At 38.3% G+C, this 27,958-nt stretch overlaps 1 protein-coding gene across 6 annotated transcripts in view; it reads left to right on the top strand.

Moving 5' to 3' along the window:
* Window positions 1-717: 717 nt before the first annotated feature.
* The window catches only part of ATF2 (activating transcription factor 2), a 49,381-nt gene continuing 22,140 nt past the window's right edge, over window positions 718-27,958 (top strand). The window contains exons 1-11 of one of the 6 annotated variants that reach the window (XM_084208873.1): window positions 903-1,044; window positions 4,414-4,444; window positions 9,342-9,387; window positions 9,824-9,898; window positions 10,504-10,573; window positions 12,079-12,175; window positions 13,852-13,970; window positions 16,018-16,146; window positions 20,843-21,021; window positions 21,339-21,453; window positions 21,632-21,718. In XM_084208873.1, the coding sequence (XP_084064999.1) occupies window positions 10,526-10,573; window positions 12,079-12,175; window positions 13,852-13,970; window positions 16,018-16,146; window positions 20,843-21,021; window positions 21,339-21,453; window positions 21,632-21,718 (774 nt within the window). In that variant the 5' untranslated portion in view covers window positions 903-1,044; window positions 4,414-4,444; window positions 9,342-9,387; window positions 9,824-9,898; window positions 10,504-10,525. Of the gene's footprint in view, window positions 758-902; window positions 1,045-4,261; window positions 4,445-9,341; window positions 9,388-9,823; window positions 9,899-10,503; window positions 10,574-12,078; window positions 12,176-13,851; window positions 13,971-16,017; window positions 16,147-20,842; window positions 21,022-21,338; window positions 21,454-21,631; window positions 21,719-27,958 lie in introns of those variants that run through there. The other 5 variants (XM_084208871.1, XM_084208870.1, XM_084208874.1 and 2 more) reach the window with 5 other exon arrangements.

Below are 27,958 nucleotides of genomic sequence, written 5' to 3'. Positions count from 1 at the left end.
TATTTTACTGGAACTGATACTACTTTTTTAGAAGAAGTACTTTATTGTTATGGCCTTGCACTCTCAAGATCAGTCTCAGAACAAGATCAGATGATGCACATGCACAGAATTAAAGCTCCATGTGTGATTCAGAGTACACACTAGCTAAACTGTGTTGCCATATAGGGTTATGCTACTTTAACGAATCCAAAATTCTTTTAGTTCCTCCCGTGTAAAACACGGGCGTTTGCCATTATTCTCCAATGCTGCAGCATTTTTGATACATTAACTAAGGTGAATGTTTAGCACACCCACGGCTTCAGGCACACACCTCGCTCCTGCCCTGAGAGCGGGTGTGTTGGGAGATGGGGAACCTCGCCAGTCCAGGGCTTTGGAGCGCTAATAATTGCAGAAGTTGGATGTGACAGGCGTATGGAGACTTGCCGCTGAGCGAAGCCTTGCAGTGGTTTATTCACTACGTGGTGCCCGCTGTCCTCGGCTGCCGGCCCTCCTGCAGATCCCGCCGCAGAGGACGGGCACCTGGTGCTGCGCTCCGCTCCGCCACGGCCGCCCCAAAGCTGCCGCAGGACCCGAGCGGTGCCGAGCGCGGCCATGCCGGGCCCGGCCGGGGTCGCTGTGGGGAGCGGCCACCGGCCCCGCCCCCGCGCCGCGTGACCGCCCCGCCCCGCCCCGCGGAGGTGTCAGCGCGGCTCTCGCGAGAGGTGACGGAAGCCCGCGGGGGACCCGGCCTTTAATGTGCGGTCCGGCCGCGTTCCGGGTGAGTTTGTAAACACGGCCCGGCCCGGCCCGGCTCGGCCCGGCGCGGCGCGGCGGCTCCTCCTCCCTCCGCGCTGCGGCGGCGCCGGGCGGGGGCGGGGGCGGGGGCGGCGGGGCGGGAGCGGCACGGCGCGGCAGTGGGCGGGGGATGCCCGGGAGGCAGTAACATGGCGTCGCCGCTCCTCTCCGCGGCAGCCCCCTCCCCCAGCGCGGCCTGCGGCTCCCGCCGCCCCTAGAGCGGGGCGGGGCGGCCCGGCCGGCGCCGCGGACACCGGTACCCGCCCGGAGGTAGGGCCTGGCGGGCGGCCCGGGACGCGGGGCGGCGAGGCGAGTGGGTGGGTGGGTGACGGCGGCTGCGGCGCGTTCGGGAGCGGGTGCCCCGCGGGGGCATCGCCGGCAGCCGCCCCGGGCCCGGCCCGCGGCGTGCAGGGCGGGAGGAGGGGGCAGCCGGGCCTCGCCTTTCCGCCTCGCCTCTGCTCCAGGGAGGCCTCCGACTGCATCCATCTTCGGCTCTGAAGGAGAACTTGGTCCGTGCCGGTGCGGAGAAGGGTACGGTGTGGGGGATGCCGGGCGGGGAGATAAGAACAGCTCTTCTGCACCAGGTGTTGGCCTGCCTGGGGTCTGGCCGTGGAGCTGAACCTCCTGGACCAGTTGCCTCGTTCACTTTGCCTGTTATTGTGCTCAATGCCTCTCGAGTTGTCAAATAAAAGGTCTCTGCAGCTTTCACGTGAAAAAACATGCCACAGACCCTCAATTAGTGATAGCTGCACGGTGTTTAAGCCACAAATGTTTTATGTCAAGTTGTAACGTCATGTTTAGAGTTAGGGGAAATGTGTGCTGCCATGTTGCTTCTGCAGTCTTACTCATTCTACAGCGTTTTTGCATCCCTGTTTTTGGAGGGAGATCCATTAGTGTGTTTATATGGCCTGTTCATCCACTCTATGTCCCTCACTTGCTTTTCGTTCTGTTGGTTTCTCCCAGAGGTGTTTATCTTCCAGTAGTGATACTGTCACCTGTTTTCTTGTGCTGAAATGAGAAATTTGAATAATCTGAACATTCTGAATTATCCCCTACTTTCCAAACAGTGACCACAAACATGGCTGAAATGTGTTTTATTTACCACCTTTTAAAACAGCGGTTTTGTTTTCTGTTTGACGTATTTTACTCGTGGCAGTGAATGTCACATCTGCATTTCTTGCTGAGCATAAAGCTGGGTAAGAGGTAGTAAAAATAAATGTTCTGCAGTTTGGGTCATAAGACTCCTGGTTCTGGTTAGATGTTAAATTCAGCACGAGCTGATAGGATCAGAGCAGTCCTTGTGGTTCTGGTCTTCTGCAGGTGTTTCAGGTGGAATTTCTTCAGCCATCCACAGGTTGCTGTCTGTTAATGGACGTCATTTCAGAGGGACAAACTGTAGTCCAGTTTGGCATTCACTTGAATTAACTCTGAAGTGTTAATAATTATGCAATCCTGAATCAAAAAGTTGTCTTGTTAAAAAACTAAACAATAATTTTGTCAGGGACTGGTTGTTATATAGTGCCTCCAAAGAATTGTCAAATAATGAGACCTTGACGTGTACATAGAGTGAAGCAGCTCTTTTAAAAATCCATTGGGATTTTATGTTTCAATACTGACATTGTAATGCTTAATCAAGTAGGTGAGCTTTTGATCTTCTTTACAATGTAGTTGATATTTCTACCCTGATTTGAATTCTAGGGACATGAATGTGTTTGGTTGGTCTTTTTTCCAGAAACTTCTAGACTATGCAGTATCTAATATAAGATACTTTCAGATCTTAAATTTCATCATATGTACTTTTAGTAATAATCTTGCTTTTCATGCTGCTTTCCTTTTGTGACCACGTTGAACAGCATGAACTGTGGTATTATTTTCATTCTTGTTTCATTAAATTTTGAATGGGCCTAGTGCTAAAAATTCCTTTTCTGTCATCAACTTTTTTTTCTTCTACTCTTAATTAACTTAAACTTACAAATGTACATTTTTACCTCCATGTAGGTTTCCTAACTTGAAGTTATTTATAGTATCAACATTCTTAATGGTTTTTTGACATAGTCTTGAGTGTCTGTATAAAAATTATGCATTTTCTGTTCTCAAAGGAGCAAATGTGATTCAATACTTTTAACTCTTTATTTTAATATTGAATAGATTTTGGGTTACCATTGTTCTGCATAATTGAACTGTATTTGTTTAACATATAATATGCGCTCTAAGGAGGCTTTGGATCTAGTTAGTTACAAAAATATTAGTCAATATTTAATAATTACTCAATAAATGCTTTTTTTTTTCACATTTATGCTGTACTGTTTTCAGCTTTGTTCAGTGTCAGCTTCAGTTCAGCATGAGAACTTTTCCATTAGCTTCACTTCAGATAAGAGCTTTGCTTAAGCAAGGCATTCCAAGCAATATATTATGTTTCCTTCCTAGGTGAATCCAGTGGTCATTTATATAAATGCTTACAGGAAAGTAAAAATCATTCTCTTTTAATGAGCAGGAGGAATCCTGTAGTGAGATACTTGATATATTTAAAGATTTTTAGAATTAAATTCTTAATTAATTAATTTAATTTTAGACTTCAGGGATGCAATCTAAGAAAATGTGAAAAGCAAGTAACTTTTGGTAAGCTTGGTTTTTAAGTTTTGTTGAAACAAGTGTAGAAAAGTGAGGTTAGATTTCTGATGTTTTTTAGGTTGAAGATGTTAAAACCTAGATAAATGAACTGGGGAAAACAAGGCCTGATATCTCTGTAAGCAAATTGTGAGAAGATGGAAGGAATATTAACCCCTCTATATTTCTTTTATGAGATTCATTGACTTTTTGCTTATCTACAAGAGCTGTATTCACACATCCTGAATTTTTAGTAAGTTAAAGAAAGATTAGGGGTGTCTCTGAAAAATACTTCAAGCCAGAGAGTTGAATTAGAAGCCACCATGTTCAGCCAGCAGGAGATGTTAAGCCTAAGGACCTTTCTTTATGCCATTAGTGCTCTCAGTTTGCCAGAAATGTATCTTCTCCTGAAGGAAGCCTCTCCTGCAGCTAAAGGAGTTAAATTGCTTTGTTTCTCTATATGTTACTATCTGTCCAACTGGCTGTGTTCTTATTGAAACTTGTGAAGTCAATCATCCTTTCTTTTGTCTTCAAGTCAATCACCTTTTCTTCTTGTCCAGATGTGCTGTTCTTTATAGAATTTAGACAAATGGTGGAAGGTGTGGAATTAACTTTAGACATCAGATATTAGCAGTTAACTAATAGTATCAGCAAAAAGTGCCTAATATTTGACTTTTTAAAAGAAAAAAATTGAGCCTTGTGCTAGCAGTGTAATGGGAGGAAGGAACTCCTGTTTTTCTGTTTGCCAGCCATTGGTATTTATGAACTTTAAATATTCTGGACTAGGGCTTATAGTTTTCTTGCAGGATCTACAACGTTACTTTTTGTCAATCCCACTTTCATTATGAGGAGGAATGTTTTAAATTTTCAGGTTGTATCTCCTCCATTTCCTTCATTGTTCAGTTTTATTTTTTAGGACTGTCAAATTCGACAGTATTGCACAAATACAGTCAATCACTTCTGGAAGTGCCCTGAAATGGTCAAGTATTAATTACACTGGTTTTGCTTCACCTTTCTTCTTTTGCTTTATAGGAAACAGAAAATATAGCTCCAATCCCTCTAGGTAAGTAGATCACTTTTAAAATACAAATTACTTTTTATCAAATTTATGTCCCTTCTTAAGTGGTGTATTCTACCTGCTAACTTCTGATTTTTACTGAAATCACAACTTGCAAATCTACGTGTGTAGAAAATTGTGGAAGTAAAGATAGACACTTTAAATGTGGGAAGTGATTAAAATTCATTATGTGAATGTTGTATGTAAGTGTTGAAAGTATAAAGATACTGTTCATTTTGATTTTGTTTATTATTTGTTTGGTGACATGAAAAAGCCACCTCTTAATCATGAGGTGTTTAAATTTAGAAAATAAAAATAGCTACCTCCCCCCCATCTAAAGACACCTTGGAAGGAGCTAAGCAAAACCCTAAATTCAGCTCTCCAGGTAACCGTTAAGAGAATGTTACTCTTTACTGTGGCAAATATGTTCCATTCAATTTACCTTGAATAAGTATGTACTCTTAAATAAAACTCTTAAAAGTTGATAAAAGTTAAAAATTTTGACCTGGTTCTTTTATGCTTCAGTTTCCTATTATAAAATGAAACTTTAAAGTAAAGTCTTAGATTACCTAACGTAGTTACATGCTATGATGAGATCCACAGAAAAGTTTAGTAAGAGTTAACAATTCTCTATACAGTAAGGCTTTGTATCTTGCAGAAAAGAGGGCACAATCCCAGATCCAATGTAATGAATAAAAGGAAATGTTGACTAGACATGGCCGGTCTTGAGGAAATGCAAACATCCGTAGGAAAAGGCATCAGTGGTGCTGTAACATGAGCACTTTGTGGTGTTTGGACTCAGAGCAGACCGAATGCTGGTGGACTACTGTAATTCTGGCTTGTCTCAATGGCCTGATAGAGTTTTTGTCCATCTCTCATCTTTTTCAAACTACAATGTACAGATGTTTTGTGGGTTGGATCCTCATGCAAGTGGTGAGTGTAGCTGCAAGGCTTGGGTGTGCTTCTCACGTAAGCAGTAGGAGATATATCAGCTACTGCTGTAGCTGCAGACTGACAGATTGTCCTCTGTGGACTGTCCAGTTTAGGAGGGTGACACACTTGTGAAAATATGCATCTCTTCTTGCATGTTGGCCAGAAGAAGAATACTGTCCTTCAAAAGTTTACAGTTTTTGTTTGTTCGTGGGGTTATGTGTGTTCATAGCAGTCTTTTCTGTGCTCAGTTCTGGCAGTTTTCTGTGCTGTTTGTGTCAGCCCTGATGTTACAGGAGGGCAGCCTCTGTATTGCTACAGTGCTTAAAATAATGAATCACAGGGTAGGAGTGCACAGCCTGTGAGCAGGTCTGTGCATGGACGTCTTTTCACACACACCTTGCTTTCTACAGGTAAAGTAGAGGCTTTAGCTGCAAGTCTGGTAAGTCTTTAGTAGGTACATGTGAAGAATTAGTTTTCTCAGAAAATTTAAAGAAATTTTTGCAAGGACTATTGATACATACGCATTTCAAACAGCTGCTTAAATGTTCAGTAGAAAAATTTTGAAACAAAGTGTCAGTTGTATTTTCCATGCTCCTGTATGTAGGCTATTAAGAGGAATCAGAAGAATCTTTACCACTTAAATAAGCCAACAAGACATGGCTTAAGTCATTGTAGGCTTCTATTCTTTGTAAGATTGTCTTCTGAAAGGTTTTGGAAGCAAGCCTCAGACGATGTGGTAATAGTTTCCACCAAGAGTACCCAAGGTGTTTTTAATTAAAATCTTATGGAAATATGCAGATAATTGTTGAAGCTATTTTTGTAGCACATTTAGATACATATTAATGTGACATTTTGTGGAGACATTTTTATTTTTTAAATAAGCATATTGCCTTATATATTAGTGAATTATTTGGAAACTCATTTTTATTTCTCAATATTAGATATATTTTAAAGATGGATATATACTTATTTATATAGTTTACTGTACAGTTTACATTCCAAACATCATGAAAGAGGCTTGCTACATTTTAAATAGGCATGATATGAGTGTATTTTACTTCTATGTTGAAAGTACAGAGCAAACTCCAAAAAAGTGAGATTATTGGTCTGGTTTTAGTACTGAAGGTGATTGTACTTTAAAGATTATTTCAAGTTTTTCTTGTGTTTAGCTCTGATGCTGTTGCTGTGTGACTGGAATTCTGCATATGGATTTCTTTATGCTACTGAAAGGAAAGTAGTGTTTGAGCTTACAGAATCAAGTTGTGGTTCAGTCAGCTGTAGTAAGAATCATTTCATTGAATGTTCATTTTATCCGAAGAGATGAGTTAAGGATGGAGTTTAACATGCGTATTGGATTCCTGCAGGAACTGTCTTTTTTCTCTGGGACAAGGTGTTACTGTTACCTAGGTAACAGTCCAGGGTGACTCTAATTCCCCTCTAGGGACAGGGTTATCGCTTCATGTATTATATTTCTCATTTGGCTGGGTGAGTAGCATTTTTGTCAAGAAGACATCAAAGTTGCTATTTTGGTTTTCAGGGGAAAGGTATTTTCTAAATTTTCTTTCTTACTGTGATGTTCTCACTTTGAGCAGTCCGTCTACAACAGACTCCTTTGAAATTAGAGTGGCGATTGCTAACATTTTTTCCTGAAAATTTGCCTTCTCTGTGTTACCTTTGTGATGCTTGTCAGGCAACATGCAATCCAGAAGGAAAAGAGGATGCAAAAGATGGGGTTTCTGTGTATTTTGTAGAATCAAAACCTATTTTGTAGGTTTTTTAGCATGCAGAGTCTTCTAAAGGTGTCAGAACATTACCCAAGTTTGGATTGTTCAATACAATTATACACCTCTGTTCCTTGCTGTGATATCTTTATGGTATGCTTTAAATTTCAGAGTTATCTTGGATTGCACAGAATTTTATCCAGTCAAATTTTGAATTTCTGCAAGGCTGAGATTCCATAGCCCTGCTTGACAGCCTGTTCCAGTGTGGTGGGATTTTTTTTTTTAATGCTGTGTTTTCCTCTTCTTCTGTACTTGCTCCTAACTTTCTTGGTGTGTGTCGTGAATGTTGCATCTCAATCCTTTAATTATACTCTACCTAAAGTCTGGATCTGACTTTTCTAGACCAATACATTAGATAGTTTATGACAACAAGCAGATCCTTAGTGCTCCTTCTCCATTCTGACCAAACTTTGCTTCCTCTCGTTATGTAATAGTCCAGCTTCTTTACTGTTTTGATGGGGCCCCAGATATTTTCTCTCCAGATCATCAGCTGTCTTGAGGGGCTCAACTCTGGATATGGCACTTCAGCTGTATCTTAGAGTGCCAGATAAAGGACAGTAATCACTTCCCTTCATCTCAGCTGTGCTGTTGTTCGTTCATCCCAGTAGGCTCTTGTCTTTCAGCGCTACGAGTGGCGTGATCCTGAATTGTGTTGGGTTTGTTGTCCACCATGAGTTACAGGTTCTGCCCCAAAGCTGCTTGACAGGCAGCTGCCCCTCAGCCTCTGCTGTTGCATGGAGTTATTTTGTTCTGAGTGCAAGCCTTGCAAGTCTTTGTAATAGGTAAATACAGTTCTTACCAATTTGGCTGCACTAATGAATGTGAGCCCTTTGTTTTCCCATCCTGTCAGATCCAGTTTCTGTTTAGATTTAAAATGTCCAAGGTCTTGCTTAGAATGCAAGTGAACTTCTTTTAGGTGCAAAAATTCCAGTGCTTCAGCATAATTTTTTTTCTTCAGATGTTATCCAGAATTTCTTTACAAGGGATTACCTCACAAAATTCCTTGTGGCCTGCAGTCAAATAATGTTACAAAGATGAGGAAATGAATTTATCTCCAACTTTTTTCCAGTAAGTTTGCCAGAAGGACAGCGCTGCTTTTCTTTTTCACAAGGATTGATGTTTTACTTGTATATCAGGCATTCAGAATTCACAGGCTTCACAAACTAAGACATACAACCAGATAAGAACTTCACATGCAAATAGAAAATTTGGTAATATTCCTTGAAAAGAGAAAGTGAGCAGACCTAAAAAATTTGCATCTTCTCACCTACAAAAAATACTGACAGCATGGAGGGAGCTGATTTTATGGTCGAAACTGCATCTCTCAGAGACTGACAACAAGACATAGTAACAGAGTGGAAAAAATGTTCTACATGCACTTCAGTTAATCAAAATCTTCATGCTTTGGATTAAAAGAAACCAAATCATAATTGTTTCTTCCACCATTAGACATTTCTGATATGGGTATTACTTGTCTATTCATAATACTTATCCATATGACTTTATTGGCACATGGTGGCATATGTAGCCATTAAATAAGTATACAGTGCCCTATGATGACAGGTTCAGAAAAACTAATTCCTCTTGAGATCTAAACAAGACTTCCTCTGTTAGTTTGAGCCTGCATTTGAAGAAATGAGATTGTTGCATAGATGAAGAATAGTGGGATAGCTGTTAACTCTGTTGAAGTTCCACATGTTGTAAGGATATACTCTTAAAGTGTCATGGTTAAGGACCTTATTTCTTACCTTGAAGCTTTAGTCATGAGTATTTAGAATTTTGTTAATATTCCTTATTAGTGAAAGTACCAAGTTCACAGTTTGAACAGTTAAAAAAATACTTAATTCTTTAGAAACTTGAGACAGGTTACGAACTCTTTGCAGACAGTGGAGCAGTCTTCACCTCTGATTAGCTTTGGCATCCTTTCTTTGGGCTGTAAATGTTTCCCTGAGCTGTCAGTGCCAAAGACTGTAGTTTCTGTCAGCCATCCATTTCTCTTTACTTCGGATCTCCGGGCAATATCCCCATTCCTTGAAATATGTGTATTTAGAAGTGACAGTTTAGAATCTCCTGCATGCCATGTTTTTCTTTCTTTGCTGTTGGGTGAACATTACCAAAGACACTGGGATCTTCTTCTCTTTGAAGGAATATCCAAAAAATCTGTACACAGTGGTTTTTTTACTGTACAGGTACATCCAGAAGGATCAGATACTGTATTCCCTACAGATCTCTGAGGTAATAAGTCTGAAATTATTTGCTTATGCTTACTTGCTATGTCTTGTGTATAGTGCCCAGATATGTACCAGAAGTTTACATTCTTAGGATGGTTAGCTTGAGAATCCTTGCAACTTTACATGACCAGTATGCTGGGGATGACATGGGTTTATTCTGCCTATAATCTTTAATCATAAAAACATCTTTATTCATCTTTATTTGCTTCATCAATCTAAACAGTATTCAGAACTAACACTGTTAGTTCTCCATATAAATACCAATTTAAAGATGAATGTATTTCCTCCAAGGCAAAGCCACAGATGCCACAACTAATTAGAGGATGTATTGAAGTAAACTATTTATTTGAAAAACTGTTTTGTTTCATGGGTGAATAGTGGACATTTTATCATTCATTATTATATTTTTAGCATGCATAGTAATTAATATCTTCTTTTAGTTACAGTTCATTGCCATGAAAAGGAGGATATGATAGCTTGCCCTATGAAACAGGTTTATATGTGAAATCTGGCAGGTATGTGTATTTGTATGTGGGGTGAGTATGCACAATAGCACCAAATATCATTAATACCTTGCTTCTTTCTTAAGTTTTAGCCTGTCAGTAATTAAGTAGCTGAAATTACTAAAGTACATGTTTTTGTAATTAAATTAATAACAGTTTACACAAAGGGCTATGTGCCAACTTATGAGCTTGAAATAAGGATTGTGAAAAGGCCGAGGAATGAACACTACTTCTTCATCTGTTGGCACCAGAACCTTGACTGCATGCTGTTGTCTGCTGCTTTGATCTCTTTTTCACTGAGAATTGGATAATTATTACAATGTATTTGATTTCAGTGGCAAGTTGTTCTTACTGTGTTGTCACATACTTTTTGCAGTTAGTCATGTTACATGTGAACATGTGGATTTCTGCTTGAGGTGTACATTCAGAAACTGCTGTGGTGGATTTTGTGTAGCTTCCTGACAGCTTGAAATCCATACTCTGAATCATGGGTATTTAGAATGTTACTGTAGTCAGAAGGCAGAAATTCTTGCCCATAGAATATTAAAGTGGCTTGTTGATGTATTGATAGTTTGTTGCATTATTTGTAAATTTGTTGCATTCTGATTTTAATACAGGTAGCACAACGACCTGTGGAATATGAGTGATGACAAACCCTTTTTATGTACTGCCCCTGGATGTGGCCAGGTAATGGTCTGAACTGAAGTTATTAGCATTGTTCAAAAAAACGTAGAACAGTGAACTTTATTTTTAGAGATTGAGGAAAAGGGGCTTATGATAATTGCTACTAAGTCCTTATATTTTTCTGAAAAGCAAGAATTAACAGCATGTGGGTCTACACCGGCCCATGATTCCAGGGAAGGTGAAGAGAGAAGTTCATGTCCCAGATGCCAACTTTGTACTGGAGAACAGAGAGAGGGAGTCAGGCTCTGGACATCGTCTTCCCTCTGGAAGGGCTGCTCCACCACTTAGTGAGGACAGAAAGACAGGCTTAAGTCTCTTAGCATGATAGAATGCAGAAATTTCTCGTTTATGTTTTATGCAGAGATAGGCTGCAAGAGTTGTGGAGAGCTGGGCATTATGAACTCTGGGCAGTAAAGTTCTAAGGAGGAAAAAAAAAAGGTCCCTTGCTTGTTTCACCCTGTCTTACAGTGATCTTGCATTTATAATTTCCCTCACAGTTCCACATGCATGTGCCCTTTCTCATGGAAACATTCTGAATGACTGTACTCTGAGGTGAATTCAGTTTATAAATTAGTTCCTGAAAAGTGATTCTTAATATGGATCTCTTATATGTGGAGTGACTTAAATTAGTGAGACATAACCAGAAACATAAATTGGAGCTAAAATGTTCACAAAGAAAATTAAGAATTTCAATGTTTTGTGTAAAATGTGTTCTTTTTAGGAAAGCTGTATCTTGGGAAACATTTTCTTAGATTATGTCAGTTGAAACACTAACTTCACCCACAATTACGGATGCATAGCAAATTAGTGAAAAATAAATAGCGAAAGTAAGAATATATCTTTTACAGCACTTAGTTTGTCTGCTTACTGCTTTTTTTATAGCATATACCCCAAATACTGGGGAGAGTATACATGAAATGAGCAAACCTGAGAGGTTTTTAAAATGCTGGTAAGGTTTAGTTAATTCATAGCATTTCAGTTGTCTGGCATTGTTCTAGAGTTGCCTATTCTACCTGCCTCTTGTTTTATGTAGTAAATTGTCAGGAGCAGGAGCTATAGTATTTTATTTTATCTTTTCGCTGTTAAATGCAATGAAGTTTGTGATTACAGATCAATTCTCATTAATGTGGTAATACACACAATGCAGTAATCAAGTAGTGAGTGATCAATTACTAGACGTTGTCAAGATCCATTAATACAGCAAATGGCTGTTTGCTGATGGTTGATGGAGGCTGCAGCACTCTGAAATGTTATCTTGGACTTTTGATGAATGCAAGTACTTATACTGCAATTTCCCTGGTATATTTAGTTGCTATGAACATAATTTGAGTTTTATAATATTTCTGCTTGGTACTGTTGACCAAGGAACAAGATATATCTGCCTTAGAGGGTTGTATTTTTACACAGTAATGGTAGTTTTACATGTTGTAAAAATTGCTTTCTGTGGAATGGCATTTGTTGTGTTCGCACTCCCAATTACAACTGTTTCTTAAAACTTCCTGCTGCAGCGTTTTACCAATGAGGATCATTTGGCTGTCCATAAACACAAACATGAGATGACACTGAAATTTGGGCCAGCTCGTAATGACAGTGTCATTGTGGCTGGTAAGTGTACACTTGTATTAAGTTTGTTCACTTTTCTGCTGGAGTGGGCATGTGCTTTACGCATTTTCTGTACATAATGCATAGATTCACATTAAGAGAATGTGACACGTTTTCTGCACTAAACTTGTCTGCAGTGTGTGCTTAGGCAGTGTTTTCTTACATAATATATGTCAGGATTTGAAGCCGGTATTATTCTCCATAAGTTACTTTTATTCATATCTGATATATAACCCAAATATTTTAAAATTATCAGTGCTTACATAATTGATTTAATTATATAAGCATTTAATAAAAGCATGCTAATAAAGACTACTCCTAAGAGGATCTGTAACTAAATTAAACTGTATTTCAGTTTTAATTATTCATTGATACTACTTGTCTCTTAAATTTTAAAATATGTAGGATCTTTTACATATCATGGTGATATTAGAAGAATGAATCAGTGATTATTCTTCCAATGGGATAGTAAAAGAAAGATCAAATCTTTTGTTTTCATTTTGGCTTAAAATCAAAATACTTTATTCCCACCTCTGAATTCATGTTATACCTTAGTAATTACAACTTTTGTCCAGGATCAGAAGTAATCACCAATGAATGATTGACTGCATTATACATTTGACAATTTTTGAATGATAGCATGTGCATATTTAGCATGTGCTAATTATGCTGAAGTTACAGTCAGTCTGGGGTTTTTTCAGTGGTGGAGCAGCCTAAATGAACTTCAGAAAGACTTTCAGACATTTTCTGTTTGTTTTTTTTTTCTTTGTACATTGCTAATTAGTTACAATGGGCAGATTAAAAAAATATTGCTCCTAAACTAGCAGCTAAAAATTTTAAAATTCTCAATGTGCTCCTTGTCAATTATACCCCAAGTAAAGGGACCTTTCAAATAATCAGGTGTTTAAAAATGGAACCATGGGAGTGTCTCTGTGCAGCCACATTCCAGTGTAGGAACTGCTGTTGACATCAGGCTTAATAAGTCCACACAATCATGCCACGTCACAGTATTTTAAATGCAAGTAACTTCATGGCAAGTGTAGTTCATTTTGACCTGATAATAACAGTGAAATAAGGCAAATTTATATACTAACAGGAATTTTATATAAAGATGTTTTTGAAACTACTTCATGGGATAGTCACCCGGATGCCAGAAGTCTTATGATTCCAGCTTGATCCAGAGGCATCTTGTGAGTCAGTACAATCTTGTGCACAGTCACACTTTTATTTAGAAGTTCTTGCACTTGGTAGTAACCTCTACTGTTGTCAGATTGGGAAAGGAAGGAAACTGGCTTTGAGCTGTGCACTTCTCTCATTTGTTTTCTAATTGAAAGCCTCCACGTAGTCCTTGTCTCTATTTGCAAATAGAGTCTGCTTGCTTATTGAAGTGTTCTGCTGTGCACTTGAGCGTAGCTCCCTGTGCTTTGTGGCCACTAAAGAAATGCTGTGGTTCCCTCCTAGAATCGTCAGGGTGGTTTGCAGGCTCCGGGTGCTTGTCTCCAGCAGGTGGAGTTTGCCTGCCAGCTCTCTCCCTGCAGGGCCGAATTCAGCCCGAGGGATCCCAGCCACCTCCTCCTCTCTTTCTGTTTGTTTATATTCTGAAAATTATTTAGGAAAAGTAGGCTCATAAATGGTATTGTAAAAATAAAATTGTGGGGGTTTTATATGCTTCTTTTCAGATCAGACACCAACACCAACTCGATTCTTGAAGAACTGTGAAGAAGTGGGCTTATTCAATGAATTAGCAAGTCCTTTTGAAAATGAGTTTAAAAAAGCTTCTGAAGATGACATTAAGAAAGTATGTTCAAAACATTTTTTTTCCTCAGAGCTTTCACTTTTTTAATATCAGAAATTCCACTGACAAAGCAAACTTTGGATTTATATATTGCCTTCTAAACTATACCAATAATCATGTTAGCTGCTTATATGTGTTACATGTAGAGAATACAAATCTATGATTACTCTTCTAAAGTTTAGTTTACTGGATTAATTGTTCATGTTTAGCATTGATAATGGGACACGTTGTCCTAATCATGTAAGTGTCTAGTCTATATCAGTTGAAGTTAACCACTAGTTTTGATTGAAATTTCCTGAGGTCCTGAATAAACAAAAAAGGAGTCTGAAAAGTAAAGTTTTTAGCAGAAAGAAAAACACAAATGAAAGCAACAGTATGTGAACACTGATCATTTTGATTGGTTTTGAATACTGGTGTTACTGGAGGAATCAGTCATCATGATAATGAGAATTAAGTACTGACTAAATTTTACAAAGTGGCAGTAATTTGGTTATGGTTGTATTCATTATGTGTTGAAATCACTTTTGCCTAGAAACTATTGATTACAACATAAAGATATACTTATTTTTTAGTGTACAGATTGAAGTATTATAAAAATTGAACTGTATCTGTTTAGCAACTTCAGGTTTTTGTGAGGAAATTGCCATACTTTTAAGTGTTACTCTTGTTTATTTCTGTGCTTCCAAGTCATAACTGGTTAGAAACTTAAACATCTGAATAGTTCTGCAAGTAAAAAATTTTGTTCAATGTCCCCTTTGACTCATTTTGTCTTTAGTTGATTATCTGGTTGACTTCTATAGGTAGTGATTAAAAATATGGTTTTATACCTATTTATATAGGTTTTGCAGAATCAGTGGCTTCATTTTGTTTGAGTAAAGATTTTGAGAGGTATTTGTGAATAGGATGGATTATTATTCATTCCTGACCAAGCCTCGCCCGTACTTTGTAACAGGTGTATCATAATGGATTTTTAAGTTTACTTTTTTATTTGCTGTAGGCTGACTATTTCTAGACCATGATATATGGTAAAATTGATTTTTTACTTACCTAGACTATTTTCTGTATAGTTTACCACTGACTTGGGGAAGTTTCTATCTACTGCAAAGTATATTGAAATTTTTTCTATTTCTTGAGTTGATACTAATTTTCCAAGCTGCCCTCTGTGTTACAAGAAAAAAATACAGTCCTGCCGTATCTCTGGATGATTTATATACACAAACAATCATGACAAAGTGTGGAACAATGTACCATAATAGCATACTTTCTAGGGCATTGATAGTTCAGTTTTATTCTGTAATATTTCATAGTCATTTGTGATATGAGAAGAGATTCCACTTCTTACAGTCTTCCCTGTATTTTAGTAATATATTGCACAGGAAAACTAGGAATTTAATTGAAAAAAAAAGCATTTTGAAAAACTTCTTTGGGGGAAATTTCTTCCAAAAGTATTTGGATAGCAGACTAGACAGGAATATAGGCTTTCAAATCTGTAGTATTACTTTAAGTACTTTTCTAGCTCAATTTCTTTAAGGCATTCTAGATGTCCTGGTGAATTTTACCCATGTAGTAATTTAAAATTTGCTTTTTCAGTCATTATTAGCTGCAATAAGCTTGAAATTCATCTATTCTAACTTTCTCAATTTGGAAATGTGGTTAGGCTTTTGTGCTTTGCAGCATAAGATATAATACTATACAGAAGGATAATACCTTAAATTACCTGTAATTTTTTAACTGTAACACAGTCCTTCTGCAGCTATAATTTTCTTATGACCCTTGGAAATGAAAAACTTTAGGAATATTTTTAATTCTCAAGAAGAAAATATTTAGTCTGACATTGGTGTTGAAAGGCGTTTGTGTTACTGAAGTTTGGTGTTCGTGTAGGTGCAGGTAAAAAAGCCTTGACTGGTAATGCATCTTCATCAAGACCTTTCAAACATCAGCACGCCTGTTTTGTAATGGGCTGATATTTCTCTTGAGGTATTTATATTTCTCTTGAGGTGTTTATATTTTTTAAACATTGACTAATTTTGGTTTACATTGTTGCTCATAGATGCCTCTAGATCTGTCCCCTCTTGCAACACCAATTATAAGAAATAAAATTGAAGAACCTTCAGTTGTAGAGACAACTCATCAAGATAGTCCTTTACCTCATCCAGAGTCTACTACCAATGATGAAAAGGTCAGAACCTTTATTTTTCTCTTTTTGGAATTTATTTTTCAACTTTCTGATGACCTGTGAATTTATTGTACATGGTGATAGCCACGATGTATTTGAAAGGAAGAGAGTTTTCCTTTGCCACATTCCAGTGGATATATAGGTAGCTTGTTCATTTCTTCAGTTAGCTTTGTTTGCTAGGATAATTGATTCCAGTAAAGCTGGCCATTCAGTAAAGCCAGAAAAGAAATAAAATTTAAATTTATGCTATCTTAGAAAAGACTACAAGGGCTCTTTTTTCTTGTTTATGCATCATCATTAGTAGTGATCACTTCAATATGTGACTTGCAGTGTTTTCATCTTGTGGAGTTCTCTTGAAGTACAGAAAATGAAGCAAAATTAGTGAATTAATTATTTCTAGTCTTCAGTAAATACAAACATTAGGAGCACACCATAATAAAGCACAGCTTGCTCTAGTCTCTCTTCATCTTCAGTGGACAGTGTGTGTATGAGGGGCTTAGGTGCCTCACTCCCAGGAATCAGCAGGACTTTTTTGGGTCCCAGGTAATTCAGGTTGGAAGGGACCAGATTTCCTGGTCCAACATCCTGCTGAAAGCTGGGGCCACTCAGACCAAGTTCCTCAGCACTTTGCACAGTCTGGTGTTGAAACCTCTCTGAGAGAGAGGCTGCACAGCATCAGTGCCACCTGCTTCAGTATCAGGTTGTTCCTGTGGACAGAATGTTTTTTCTTTGGATCCAGTCTGAACCTCTGTTTCTACTCTTTTACTGCCAAAGGAACTAATGTGAGGACAACCTTAAGTGTGTGACAGAAGTTGTAAAGAATTTTAATTCAGATTTGTCCTAAGCTTTTCTAAATTTCATTAGTTAGCAAGGATGAGTAATCATGGTTAATCAAGGCAATCATACAGTCTCAAAAATAGTAAAAGCATTTTAAAGGACTGTATGTAAAGAGCTGCTTGGATTAAGTGAATCACAGTTCAAATCTTAAGTCTTTATTTCAGAAGTCAGTTTATTTTTTTTTTTGCTGCAAATACTTATTCCAAGTAACCTAACTTTGGCAGAAGATGGTAATATTATCTTCATACAATCATGGGTCAGTATCTATTAGCATCATTACAAGTGAAAATTCTATCTCAATGCTTAGCAGTATTTCTAAACTTGTCTCAGTGATGATGCAGTTTCGGTGTGTCACTGTGACAGTGCTGCTGCTCAGTGCCATTCTCATGTCTGATTGTAGAGACAAGCTGAGCAAGGCTGGGGGTGCTGCTTGGAGTGTACAGCACAATGTGACCTGCAGACATTGAGAAATGTGAGCAGAGTGTTGTTCAGTTAGATTTTTGTGTTCTCCTTTTGCAGCAGTCTTGAAGGAGAGAAGGGATTTTTTTCAGGGCATAGGTGATTTTAACTCTAACCATTTTGTTGGCTGCTTATATTTTAGTAGTCTTAAATGATTACAGCCTATTTATGTATGTGCAAGCCAGTTCTAATTGTCCTTGTAGATGTCAAAATAATTCCTTGGAGACTCTCAAAAAAAGTATGCTTAATTATTTTCCTAGTTTTGTGAGAGTTCCATGAGTTGTGTTAGGCTCAGTAAGAGTCGGTACTTTGCTTTGAATAGATCAAGATATGATTAGAAGTGTATAAAGTCTTTAAGCCTTAAAGTAGTAAGGGCTTTCAAACATTATAGCTGTTTATTAACAAGACTTTAAAAAGGCAACCCTCAACAGAGTTTTAAAAGTTGCTTAGTTTTTGCCAAGTAGCTAACTGCATAATTTAATTACTTTAAAACCAGTTGTTTTCTTACAGTAATAATCAAATATAGTATTAGTTCTGGCCATCTACATTTCAGTATAAAGAATTCCATTTATTTTTGATAGCATTAGAAAGTTATTGCATGAAATTTGCTTTTAGATAGGAAATACTTGCAAATAGGCACATCTGAGAACATTTAAAGTACCTGTCCTGTTCTGTAATTTCCTATTCAGTGGGTTTTAGTTTCAAGAATAGGAATTACAAGAGTTGGAGAAGTCCTTTTAGTAAGTGTAGTACCTTTGGGTGGGCTTAAACTTCTGTCCTGTAAGGAAAGGTAGGTAGAGGTAAGGTCACTTTCACTTAATCTTATGATTGCAAATTCAACTCTATTTTTCTTGTTCTTTAGGGGAATATATTTACAATGTATTTTAGTCCAGACAAAATTAATACTTCATTAGTGCAATGTATTAGTGATCAATTAGAATCTTCCATCAGACTGTTGGGTCTATGGTTTTGTTTTTATATGTTTATAAAATATAAGTTTACTTAAAAGCAATGCTACTTAAATCTGCAGCTTATGTTTATGCCATGTTGTTGCAATAACAGGCACCTGCATGCATTTTTCGGTGTAGCAAAGAGCAAGTTAGTGTAAAGAGGAGGTTGAAAATACTTTTTCAGCTGTATAAACACTCATGAATGAACATGTTCTTTTTTAATGGCTGAAGATAGTTTCTGATCTTGTAAACAAAGCATAAAGGCCATTTTTAGTAACACAGAAACAGTTGTACGTGAGGTTTCTATTTTCAGAATTTTACAGATTTATTTCAGAATTTTGTACATTAATCTTTTGACTGTTGCTGAAATCTGGTTTCCATGGAACATGGTGTCTAAAAATTTCAGCTTGTCTATTTCCTGATAGGTGTTCAAGCCAGGGAAAGGCCAAGTTTACAATCAGTATTTACTAGAACATGCGTTAATTAAGCTTCTGTTAAGAACAGCAAAGAAGTGTTGACAGAATGCCATCACTTACTGTCTCACTTGTATGTAGTTACCTGCTTTCAGCAACCGTGGGGAGACCAATCCCAGCTGCTTGCCCAGAGGTAGGAGGTGGTACTGACACGCCAGTAACTTCTAGGCTGGGTTCAGGAAGTGCTCAGTCAGGCTGGCTGGGACTCTGAGGAACCTGATCTCATGAAAAATGTTCCTAGCCATGGCAGAAGGGATGGACTGGAGTGGTCTCTAAAGGTCACTTACAGCTCCAAACAATCTGTGATTCTGTGAAAGTTCTTCCAAGGGTCCATTCTTTATCTTTGTACATATGATCTTGTAGTCTTTGTTCACATGCAAGAACCACCGTGATGTTGCTTGAACAGTGCAGCTTGTTCATGCTAGCATACAGATTCAGCTGGTGTTCTGAGCTCTGCATTCCCACAGTCAAGCAGTTCAGTCTCATTTATATTCTCCCTGTGGCTCCTGCATAAGATCTGTAAGATGTTATACCAAATTCCTTTATAAAATTAAAGAAGTGTTTAATCCTTTGCTAACAAAATGGTTTGACTTTTTTTTCTTTGTTTCCACAATTCTGTACTAGTTGTCTTCTTTTTACTGAATGCTCATATGTAGTGCTAAGTACAGCCAATTATACCCCAGATTGATACTAAAACAATTTCACATTCCTCAGCACAGCTCACTGTTATTCTCCAAAAACTTTCATTCATTGTGAATAGTCTTAGGTCCCTTGGGAAAGAGCATGAATGAACTAGTGAACCCTGATGACAAATCTAGCCTCTGAGCTTTTGGAGGGAGAAAATTTCATCATCTAAAGTCTTTTCTTTTGTAAAACCCACAGTTTGCCAGCAAGCTTACAGTTCTATGCATTGCTCAGAGGATTTCACACATCTGTGCATTAATATATACAAAGGCAAGCAATCTGCTTTGAAGGCTCAGAGTTCACTACTTAAACCTTTGTGGATGAATTTTCAAAAGTCAAGCTTCATTCAAAGAAAATAATAATCAGTGCAGTCTGTGTGACACAGGTATAGAGATTTCTCTTTGAATTACTGTTTACCAGCAGAGCAACTGTAGTTTGCTGGTCTTAAGAATGTGATTTTATGTATCATTGATTGCAGTAGGCATTGTCAAAAGAATAACTTGGCAACAGGTCTGTCTGAACATAAATTTGAAGTCTGGCAATATCAAGGGTTTCCTGAGAAGGAAGGCATTGGTTACAGTAAGGCCTTTCTGGGTTTTCAGAAACAGCAAATAGAGGTCCAGCATTCAGTTGATAATGTGCTTCACCTGGTTGCTAAGCTAAGAGCTGTAGGGATTTCTGTCTACTCTTTATTTGCACCTAAGAAACTTTAATTTCTGTGCTCAAATAATTTTTTCTCTATCAGGATATGCATGTATTTTGCAGAGCTCTGAAGATAGCATTCCAAGTAATCTTATCACTCTAGTTAGAGAGCTACAGAAAAAGGGTCAAAAATTTTTTTGTTGTTACTGTTTTTACTGAACCATAAATGTCTTGTTTCTCTTGTTTAAATCCAGAACAATGGACTGAAACTGAAATGTACATAAGGACATTTTCCTTATTCGGAATGTGGGTAAACATGATGGTGCTGGTAGTACCATGGGGTTCTTGGGGGAAAAAAATAAAACTCTGATCAAAACTGAATTAGAAGCAATAAGAAGTAATAGTAGCCTTAGAATAAATTGAGCCAGGTTTGTCATAAAAGTAAAATCACTGTTGTTGAAACAATTTTACTTTGGTGGTTTAAATGATTCATCCAGAGGGAGTTTTTTGAATGTTTTTAATTGTATAACTGATTCTATTTGCATAATGTTGCAGAAATTCTGATTTGTTCCATCAAACTGCATTCATTTAACAGTTGGAATTAGTGGTCTGTAATTGTATTTTACAAACTGATGAAGCTTTATTTTTCCTCAGGAAGTGTCACTGCAGCAGACTGCTCAGCCTACATCAACAATAGTTCGTCCAGCATCGCTCCAGGTTCCCAATGTACTGCTTACGAGTTCTGACTCAAGTGTTATTATTCAGCAGGCAATACCATCACCAACTTCTAGTACTGTTATCACCCAAGCTCCATCATCTAACAGACCAATAGTGTAAGTTACATAAATCTTAGTAAAACGTTTTCTTGCAGAATTTGAAAATCTGGTTTACTTTCAGTTACTGTTTCTGCAGTTAATATATGAATTTGAGATGCTTTGGTGTAATGTGGTGCTTTACTACACATGAAACATTGGACTTTCACTACATGTGAGATGTAATGCCATGTTCTCCACATCACTAAGTTCATATTTTTGATCTCCAAATAAATTATACATTACACCTGTAAAGAAACAAACCAATTTAAAATAATGTGTAAACTTGTTCTCTTCTCTGGATAAGTTTTCTTTTATATAGTTCATTCCTTTTTCAGTCCAGTTCCAGGTCCTTTTCCTCTGCTGTTACATCTTCCTAATGGACAAACCATGCCTGTTGCTATTCCTGCATCTATCACAAATTCTAATGTGCATGTCCCTGCTGCAGTTCCAGTAAGTAAGCATGATGCTATATTAATTTGAAAGTGGAGCAGATTTGCATAAGTGCAGCATAGAACTTTGTTTTAAGCGCCTTGATAGCTGTTTTGGCTTCAGAGGGTAGTGCTGTCAAATGCTCTCTATTATGATAACATACTCAGGTTTTCTTCATTTTTATACTTTATCTGGTCAGCTTGTTAGACCTGTCACCATGGTGCCTAGTATCCCAGGAATCCCAGGGCCTTCCTCCCCACAGCCAGTGCAGTCTGAGGCTAAATTGGTAAGTGAAAAACTCCATTATTCCTCAAGAAGAATAACTTGAGAAATTAATTACATTCTATTGCTTTTTAAAACAGCTTTAGTTTTCTTTTATTAGTCTAAATTCTGCAAATACAAATTTAATTAAACCAGAAGAATTAACAGCTGCATTTATTTTACAGTTTATTCCAATTCCAGCCTATGTTAGTTCTGTTCTTAATGGCCATTTTGATCTTATTTTTAGTCATTCTTTTAAATAAATTTTCTAACTAAACTCCTTCTCTCTTCTTGTATCAGAGGATCAGAAATGCCAGCTGAGAGAAAGACAAGATTAGTAGCATGTGAACATTTCTCTCAAAGAAGCAGAATGTTTCCTCCCAAAAGAATGATATTTCTTAAACTAAGAAAATTTGGGTTTTTAAAATGTTTTCAGACTCCCAACTGAATATAATCCATTTGGGAAGAGCTTTGCAATTAAATATGTAGTACTTATGTAGTTAAAAAATTATTCCGTGTGGAGGTTGTTTCTGTTGTGTTGGGTGTTTTTGGGGGGAGTTGAGGATTATTTGGAAAATGACTAAAGCAAGAAATTGATTTGCTTTTTGATTGGGGGGGTTGTTCTTTTTACTTAATTATTAGTGACCCTTTAGGTTGGTAGTTTGGATTTATCAATTTATTGAAATATTTTATATAGCATTAGGCAGCTGCTTCTCTTTTTTTACTGTCTTGTTTGTTCCAACTGTTCTAAAGCAATAGAAGATCTATTATTCAACAATAATTAACCCGTTTATATACTTACAAGATGCCTCCATGAACAATATCTATCCTGTGAAATAGTGTTCCTCTTCCTTCAGCTCTTACTTTGTGCTAAAAGAGAATCAGGAACACCTGCTAGATAAAATATGTTTTTCTGCATTGATATTGGTAAGTGGGAGGATCCCTTTAATGTTCTTAGATATCTCTTGATCTAAACCTGTGGGCTTTTTTCCTTACCTGTTTCTGTTTTCTCAAGCCACAGTATGAGAAACAGTGAGTCTGGTTTTTCTGGAGTGAAGGGATTCCCGTAGAGTGAGCACACCTAGACCACATTCACCAGATACTGAAACTGCTGTGGAGAGGTGCACTGACTCTGCCTAATGCTGTCAGGTCTTCCTTCATTTCCCTGCTCTGCTGAACACAATGACTTTTGAAATAGTGTAGAGGAGGACATAAGGGAAGAGGGTCTGTTTTTGTGCATCCTTGTCTCCCTGGGAATAGGAAAGGAATCTTTTAATACCTCAGAAAATACTTAAATGTAACCAGCTCTTACAAAATTAATTTACCTTAAATCCAGGAGAGAAGAATGTAAAACAAGTGAAAGCAAGAACTGTTTTCTCAGAAACTGAACATGTTTTAGAGTCAGGAGACTCATGCTCTGAATTGTGTTTGAAATCCAGGCGGAACTGGTTCCAAATAATTTTTTAGATGGGCAAGAAATTAGGTTTTTAAGCATATTACTGAGTGATTTTCTCTCAGAATGATTTAAAGGCAGAGAGGAAATACATGTGTGTAGTGAAGACTTTGATCTCATATTGAAGAAGCAATCACTCAAATGCAAAGAAAAACAAAGATCATTAGACTTAAAATTTAACAGTCTCATTAGCCTTCTCGTTACAATTTAGCTAATATATGCACTTCAGTGATTGCTTATCTTTTTTTTTAAGTGAGACTGTAAAAAGGGTATTTGCAGTATTTCCTTTCCTTGTTGCTTAACATGAAGCATGAGCAGAATTCAGGAATATCAGAATTATGTGTATTTTTTATGCTCATTTACTTTTATATAGTGCCTGTTCACAAAAATAAAAAACCTAATTTCTTATCCCCCTGAAAGTAAAAGCAATTTAATGAGAAACTTAATGTTTATGTAGAAAAGCCTCCAAGAGTAAGACTAATTCACTGTGCCATGGGATGTATTGTTGGCAGATACGTGATGGTTTATTAACTGCAAAGTTCAATTTAATTTTTAAATTCAAATCTTCGTGATATCAAACCCTTTCTTTTCATGTCTCTCTTAAAAATAATTTTGCTTGCTGCATACTAAATTCTATGAAGGTCTGCAAAGCAGGTGTATTTTTCACTTGTGTTCCTGGTTAAGCCAACAGAAGACAATATTTAGTTTTACAGCTCATTTTCATTTCGTTAATAGTTCACATTTAACGTTGAAAAATAGCTAATACACTGAAATTTAATAAATGAACACTCTATGCTTCATATATTAATGGTATGCTGCAATTTCTGAATTTATTGGTATGGTTAAGTTAGCTGAACTCTGGGAACCTCCCCGGTGTCCTTTTGCCTATTACGGCTACATTTCTGCTTCATGTTGGGAGGCAGTTCTGAAGGGCAGAGGAGTCCAGGACATCCTCTAAGAAGCAAATCTTAAAGGTGCAGGAGCAGGCTGTCGCCAAGTGCTGAAAGATGAGCCAGCAGTGAGGATTGGCCTGACTGAACAGAGAGCCTTGGCTGGAACACAGGAGAAAAAGGGAAGTATGTGACCTGTGGGAGGAGGGGCTGGCGACTCAGGACTACGTGGATTTTGTGAAGTTATGCAGGGCCAGAGCCCAGCTAAAACTTAGTCTGATTGCTCTGTGAAAGATAACTAAATATATTTCTCTAAGTACCTCAGCAACAAAAGGAGGTCCAAGGAGAATCTCCATCTTTTATTGGTTATGGGGGAAGCATATTGGCAAAGGTTGAGGAAAAAGCAGAAGTACTTAATGCCTTTTATTTCCTTCAGTCGTTTAATAGTAAGACTAGTTCCTCTCTGGGTACCCAGCACCTTGAGCTGGGAGGCAGCCATATGGAGGAAAGCAAAGCCTCTCTAATCCAACCTGCTCCAGCCCTAAGACACACAGAAGGTTATGGGGCTGGATGGGATCCCTAGGGTACTGAGAGAGCTAGGGAGGAAACTCAGTAAAGCCTCTTTAAATCATTTACCAGCAGCCCTGGCTAACTGAGGAGGTCTCAGGTGACTGTAAGGTAAATGTGATGCTCATCTTCAGGAAGGACAGCTAGAAGCAGGATCCAGGGAACTGCAGGCCTCTCAGCTTGACCTCTGTGCTGAGGAAGGTCATGGAGCAGATGATCTTGATCATCATAGCACACACAGAACAGGCAGGATCAGATCCAGTCAGCATGGATCTCTGACAGGCAGACTGCTTGACTGACCTGGTTTGCTTCTGTGACAAGGTGACCTACTTATGGTGGATGAGGAAAATGCTGTCAGTGTTGTCTGCATGGACTTTACTAAAGGCTTTGACACTGTTTGCCACAGCATTCTCCTGGGGAAACTGCTCATGCCTTGGACAGATACAGTCTGCTGGGTAAAAGCACTTGCTGGATGGCTGAGTCCAAAAAGTGGTGGTAAATGGAGTGAAATCCAGCTGGTGGCCGGGTACAAGCAGTGTTCCCCAGGGCTCAGTGTTGGGGTCAGTTCTGCGAAGTATCTTTATCAGTGGTCGGGACGGGGGAATGGGGTGCTCCCTCAGTCAGTTTGCAGATGGTACCAAGCTGGGCAGAAGTGTTGGTGTGCAGAAGGGTAGGAAAGCTCTGCAGAAGGATCTGGACAGGCTGAATCACTGGGTTGAGGCCATTTGTATGAGGTTTCTTCATGGTGAAGTGCCGGGTCCTGCTCTTGGGTCACAGCAACCCCAGGCAGCACTACGGGCTGTGGGCAGGGTGGCTGGAAAGCTGTTCATTGGGACAGGACCTGGGTGTGCTGCTCAGCAGCCAACTTAACGTGAGCCAGCTGTGGCCAGGTGGCCAAGAAAGCCAGTGGCATCCTGGCTTGTATTGGTGTCAGCAATAGTGTGACAAGCAGGACCAGGGCAGGGATTGTTCTCCTGTACTCAGCAGTGGGGAAGACACACCTCACGTTCAGTGTTCAGCTCTGGGCTCCTCACTGCAAGACAGACATTGAGGTGCTGGAGCATGTCCAGGGAAGGGCAGTGGAGCGGATGAAGGGTCTAGAGACTAAGTCCTTTGAAGAGTGACTGAGGGAGCTTGGGCTATTTAGCCAGGAGAAAAGGAAGCTCAAGGGGGACCTCCATGCTCTGTACAGCTGCCTGGAAGGAGGGTGTAGCCGAGTGGGACTCAGCCTCTTCTAAACAGCAACTGATAGAACGAGAGAAAACAGCCTCAAGTTGCACCAGAGAAGGTTTAGATTGGACGTTTAGGAAAAATTTCTTCTCTGAAAGGGTTGTCAAGTATTAAACAGTCTGCCCAGGGAAGGGGTGATGTCACAATTCCCTGGAGGTGTTTAAATGACATGGAGATGTGACACAGGGCCATGGTTTAGTGGTGGACTTGGCAGTTCTAGCTTAATGGTCAGACTTGATCTTAAAGGTCTTTTATAGCCGAAACAATTTTATGAACCCAAGAAGTCTGTCAGCATAGTATTCTTAGTTTATTTTGAACAAAAAGCCAGATGAAGGTGTGATGTTCCCTTCACAACATTCCCAGGAGTATAGATATTTGGAATTTTTTTTGGCTGCTGCTTTATTTCTGCTTATTATTTGAGGAAAGTTTTTGTTGTTCTTTATAGACGGACCTTGCAATCTCATGGATTTTTTTGTATTGCATTATAAAATGTATGAATAGAATATGTAGCAAATACAAAAAACATGCAGGAATAGATTCCTAACAAACTTCCCTAACTTCCTTGGCTATTTAAGTAAGCATTGTACTGTATGGGAGGCAGAGTTTGGAAAGTTAACATGGTTTATTTATATCTGGTGTTGGCAGTAGTTGTTTGAACTTCTCCTGTATGAAGGACGGTACTTGCTGTTATGGTTTTCTGCAGTTTCTGCTATCATACCACAATACTATTTCAAGGTATTCTAAGTTGACACAGATCTAATAGCTTCAGAGGTTGAGTAAAATTCCTGAAAAACTGGTTGTAGTAAATTTAATGTGAAATAGCACCAAATTGTTTCATTGTTATCAGACCTGGAGCTGTTTTGTGTAGAAGGTATGGCTAACACATTTTAGAGGTTTATCGTAGAAAAGAGCTTTGTGCTCTGATTACATTCCTCATTGCAGTCATTCATCTCACTCTTACTTGCTTACAAAAGACTACTGTTGTGTAGACTTTTTTTTTAAAACTGAACGTCAGAAGTAGTTAGATAAAAGTTAAATTGGGGATTGTAGTGCTTCTTTCCTAATGCTCTGAAATGTAAATATGAATGTAGATAGCTTCATTTCTGTGTTTATATTAACATGAATGGAACACATTTTTATTTTGTTGAATACCTGCCGTTTCCTTACGAGCTGCCAAATTGTACAAAGAAGTGTATTTCTTCTGTATAATTTCGTGAATGAACTTAAGTAAACAAATTGATATTTTCATTTCCAAAATCTAAAACTTAAAATACCTGGCAGGAGATGTCTTTGGTAGGGAACCTTGGATGCCTTCCCATAGCATAGTAAAAATTTTTCTTTATCTGTCCTAGAAGTCGTACAACCCTTTAAGGATAAAGGAACTGAGGCACTGGCTGAGAATTTTTTCCCACCATGGACAGCTTTTGGAGACTTTACTTTTGCAAATGGTCTCTCTTACAGCATTTGGAAGGATTTTTTATTAGGGGTGTCCAAGTTTAGTGCATAATAATCGAAACTGTGTATTTATTTCTATGTTCAATAAAGTTTTCAGTCTGAAGTGTCAAACTCCTTCAGCATGGCAGCTTTGGTTATTGATGTGAAGCAAGTTACTGAGATGTCACCTCTCAAACTCTCTTCATTCTTTGCTGAAATGGTCTTTTCTCTGCTTACTGGTCAAGTTGCCTGACGTTAAATGATTGTATGAATTCCATAGAGGAGCACTTGTATGTGGGAACAGGTTCACTGACTGAAATAGCAGATAGCAAAATGTATACCAGCTGCAAGGACTAATAACTGGGAGGAAGAAATAGTCATAAAAAGAAGGAACACATAAAAGTGATGACAGAGAAAAAATTAAAAATTGTATGTGCATTGAGCCAAATCCTTATGATTGGTGTCATTCTTGGAAGAGGCTCTCAACTGAAACAGTTGACATTAAGTGAAAGAGTGCATTAAGCACAGTCTTAGGGTCTCTTTCACCACAGAAACATATACAGTGCTTGATCTGTTTCAGTGCTGTGAAAGAATTGCATTAAATCAGATTGCATTTTAATTGTATTGCCTCAGTATTGAATTTATTGTAGTGAACAGAGCTAGTCCATTCACAGCTGTGAAAGGCACTGTT

Source organism: Fringilla coelebs, assembly GCF_963513975.1.
Source record: "Fringilla coelebs genome assembly, chromosome: 7".
Classification (NCBI taxonomy): Eukaryota; Metazoa; Chordata; class Aves; order Passeriformes; family Fringillidae; genus Fringilla; species Fringilla coelebs.
This window is presented reverse-complemented; position numbering and strand designations above follow the sequence as displayed.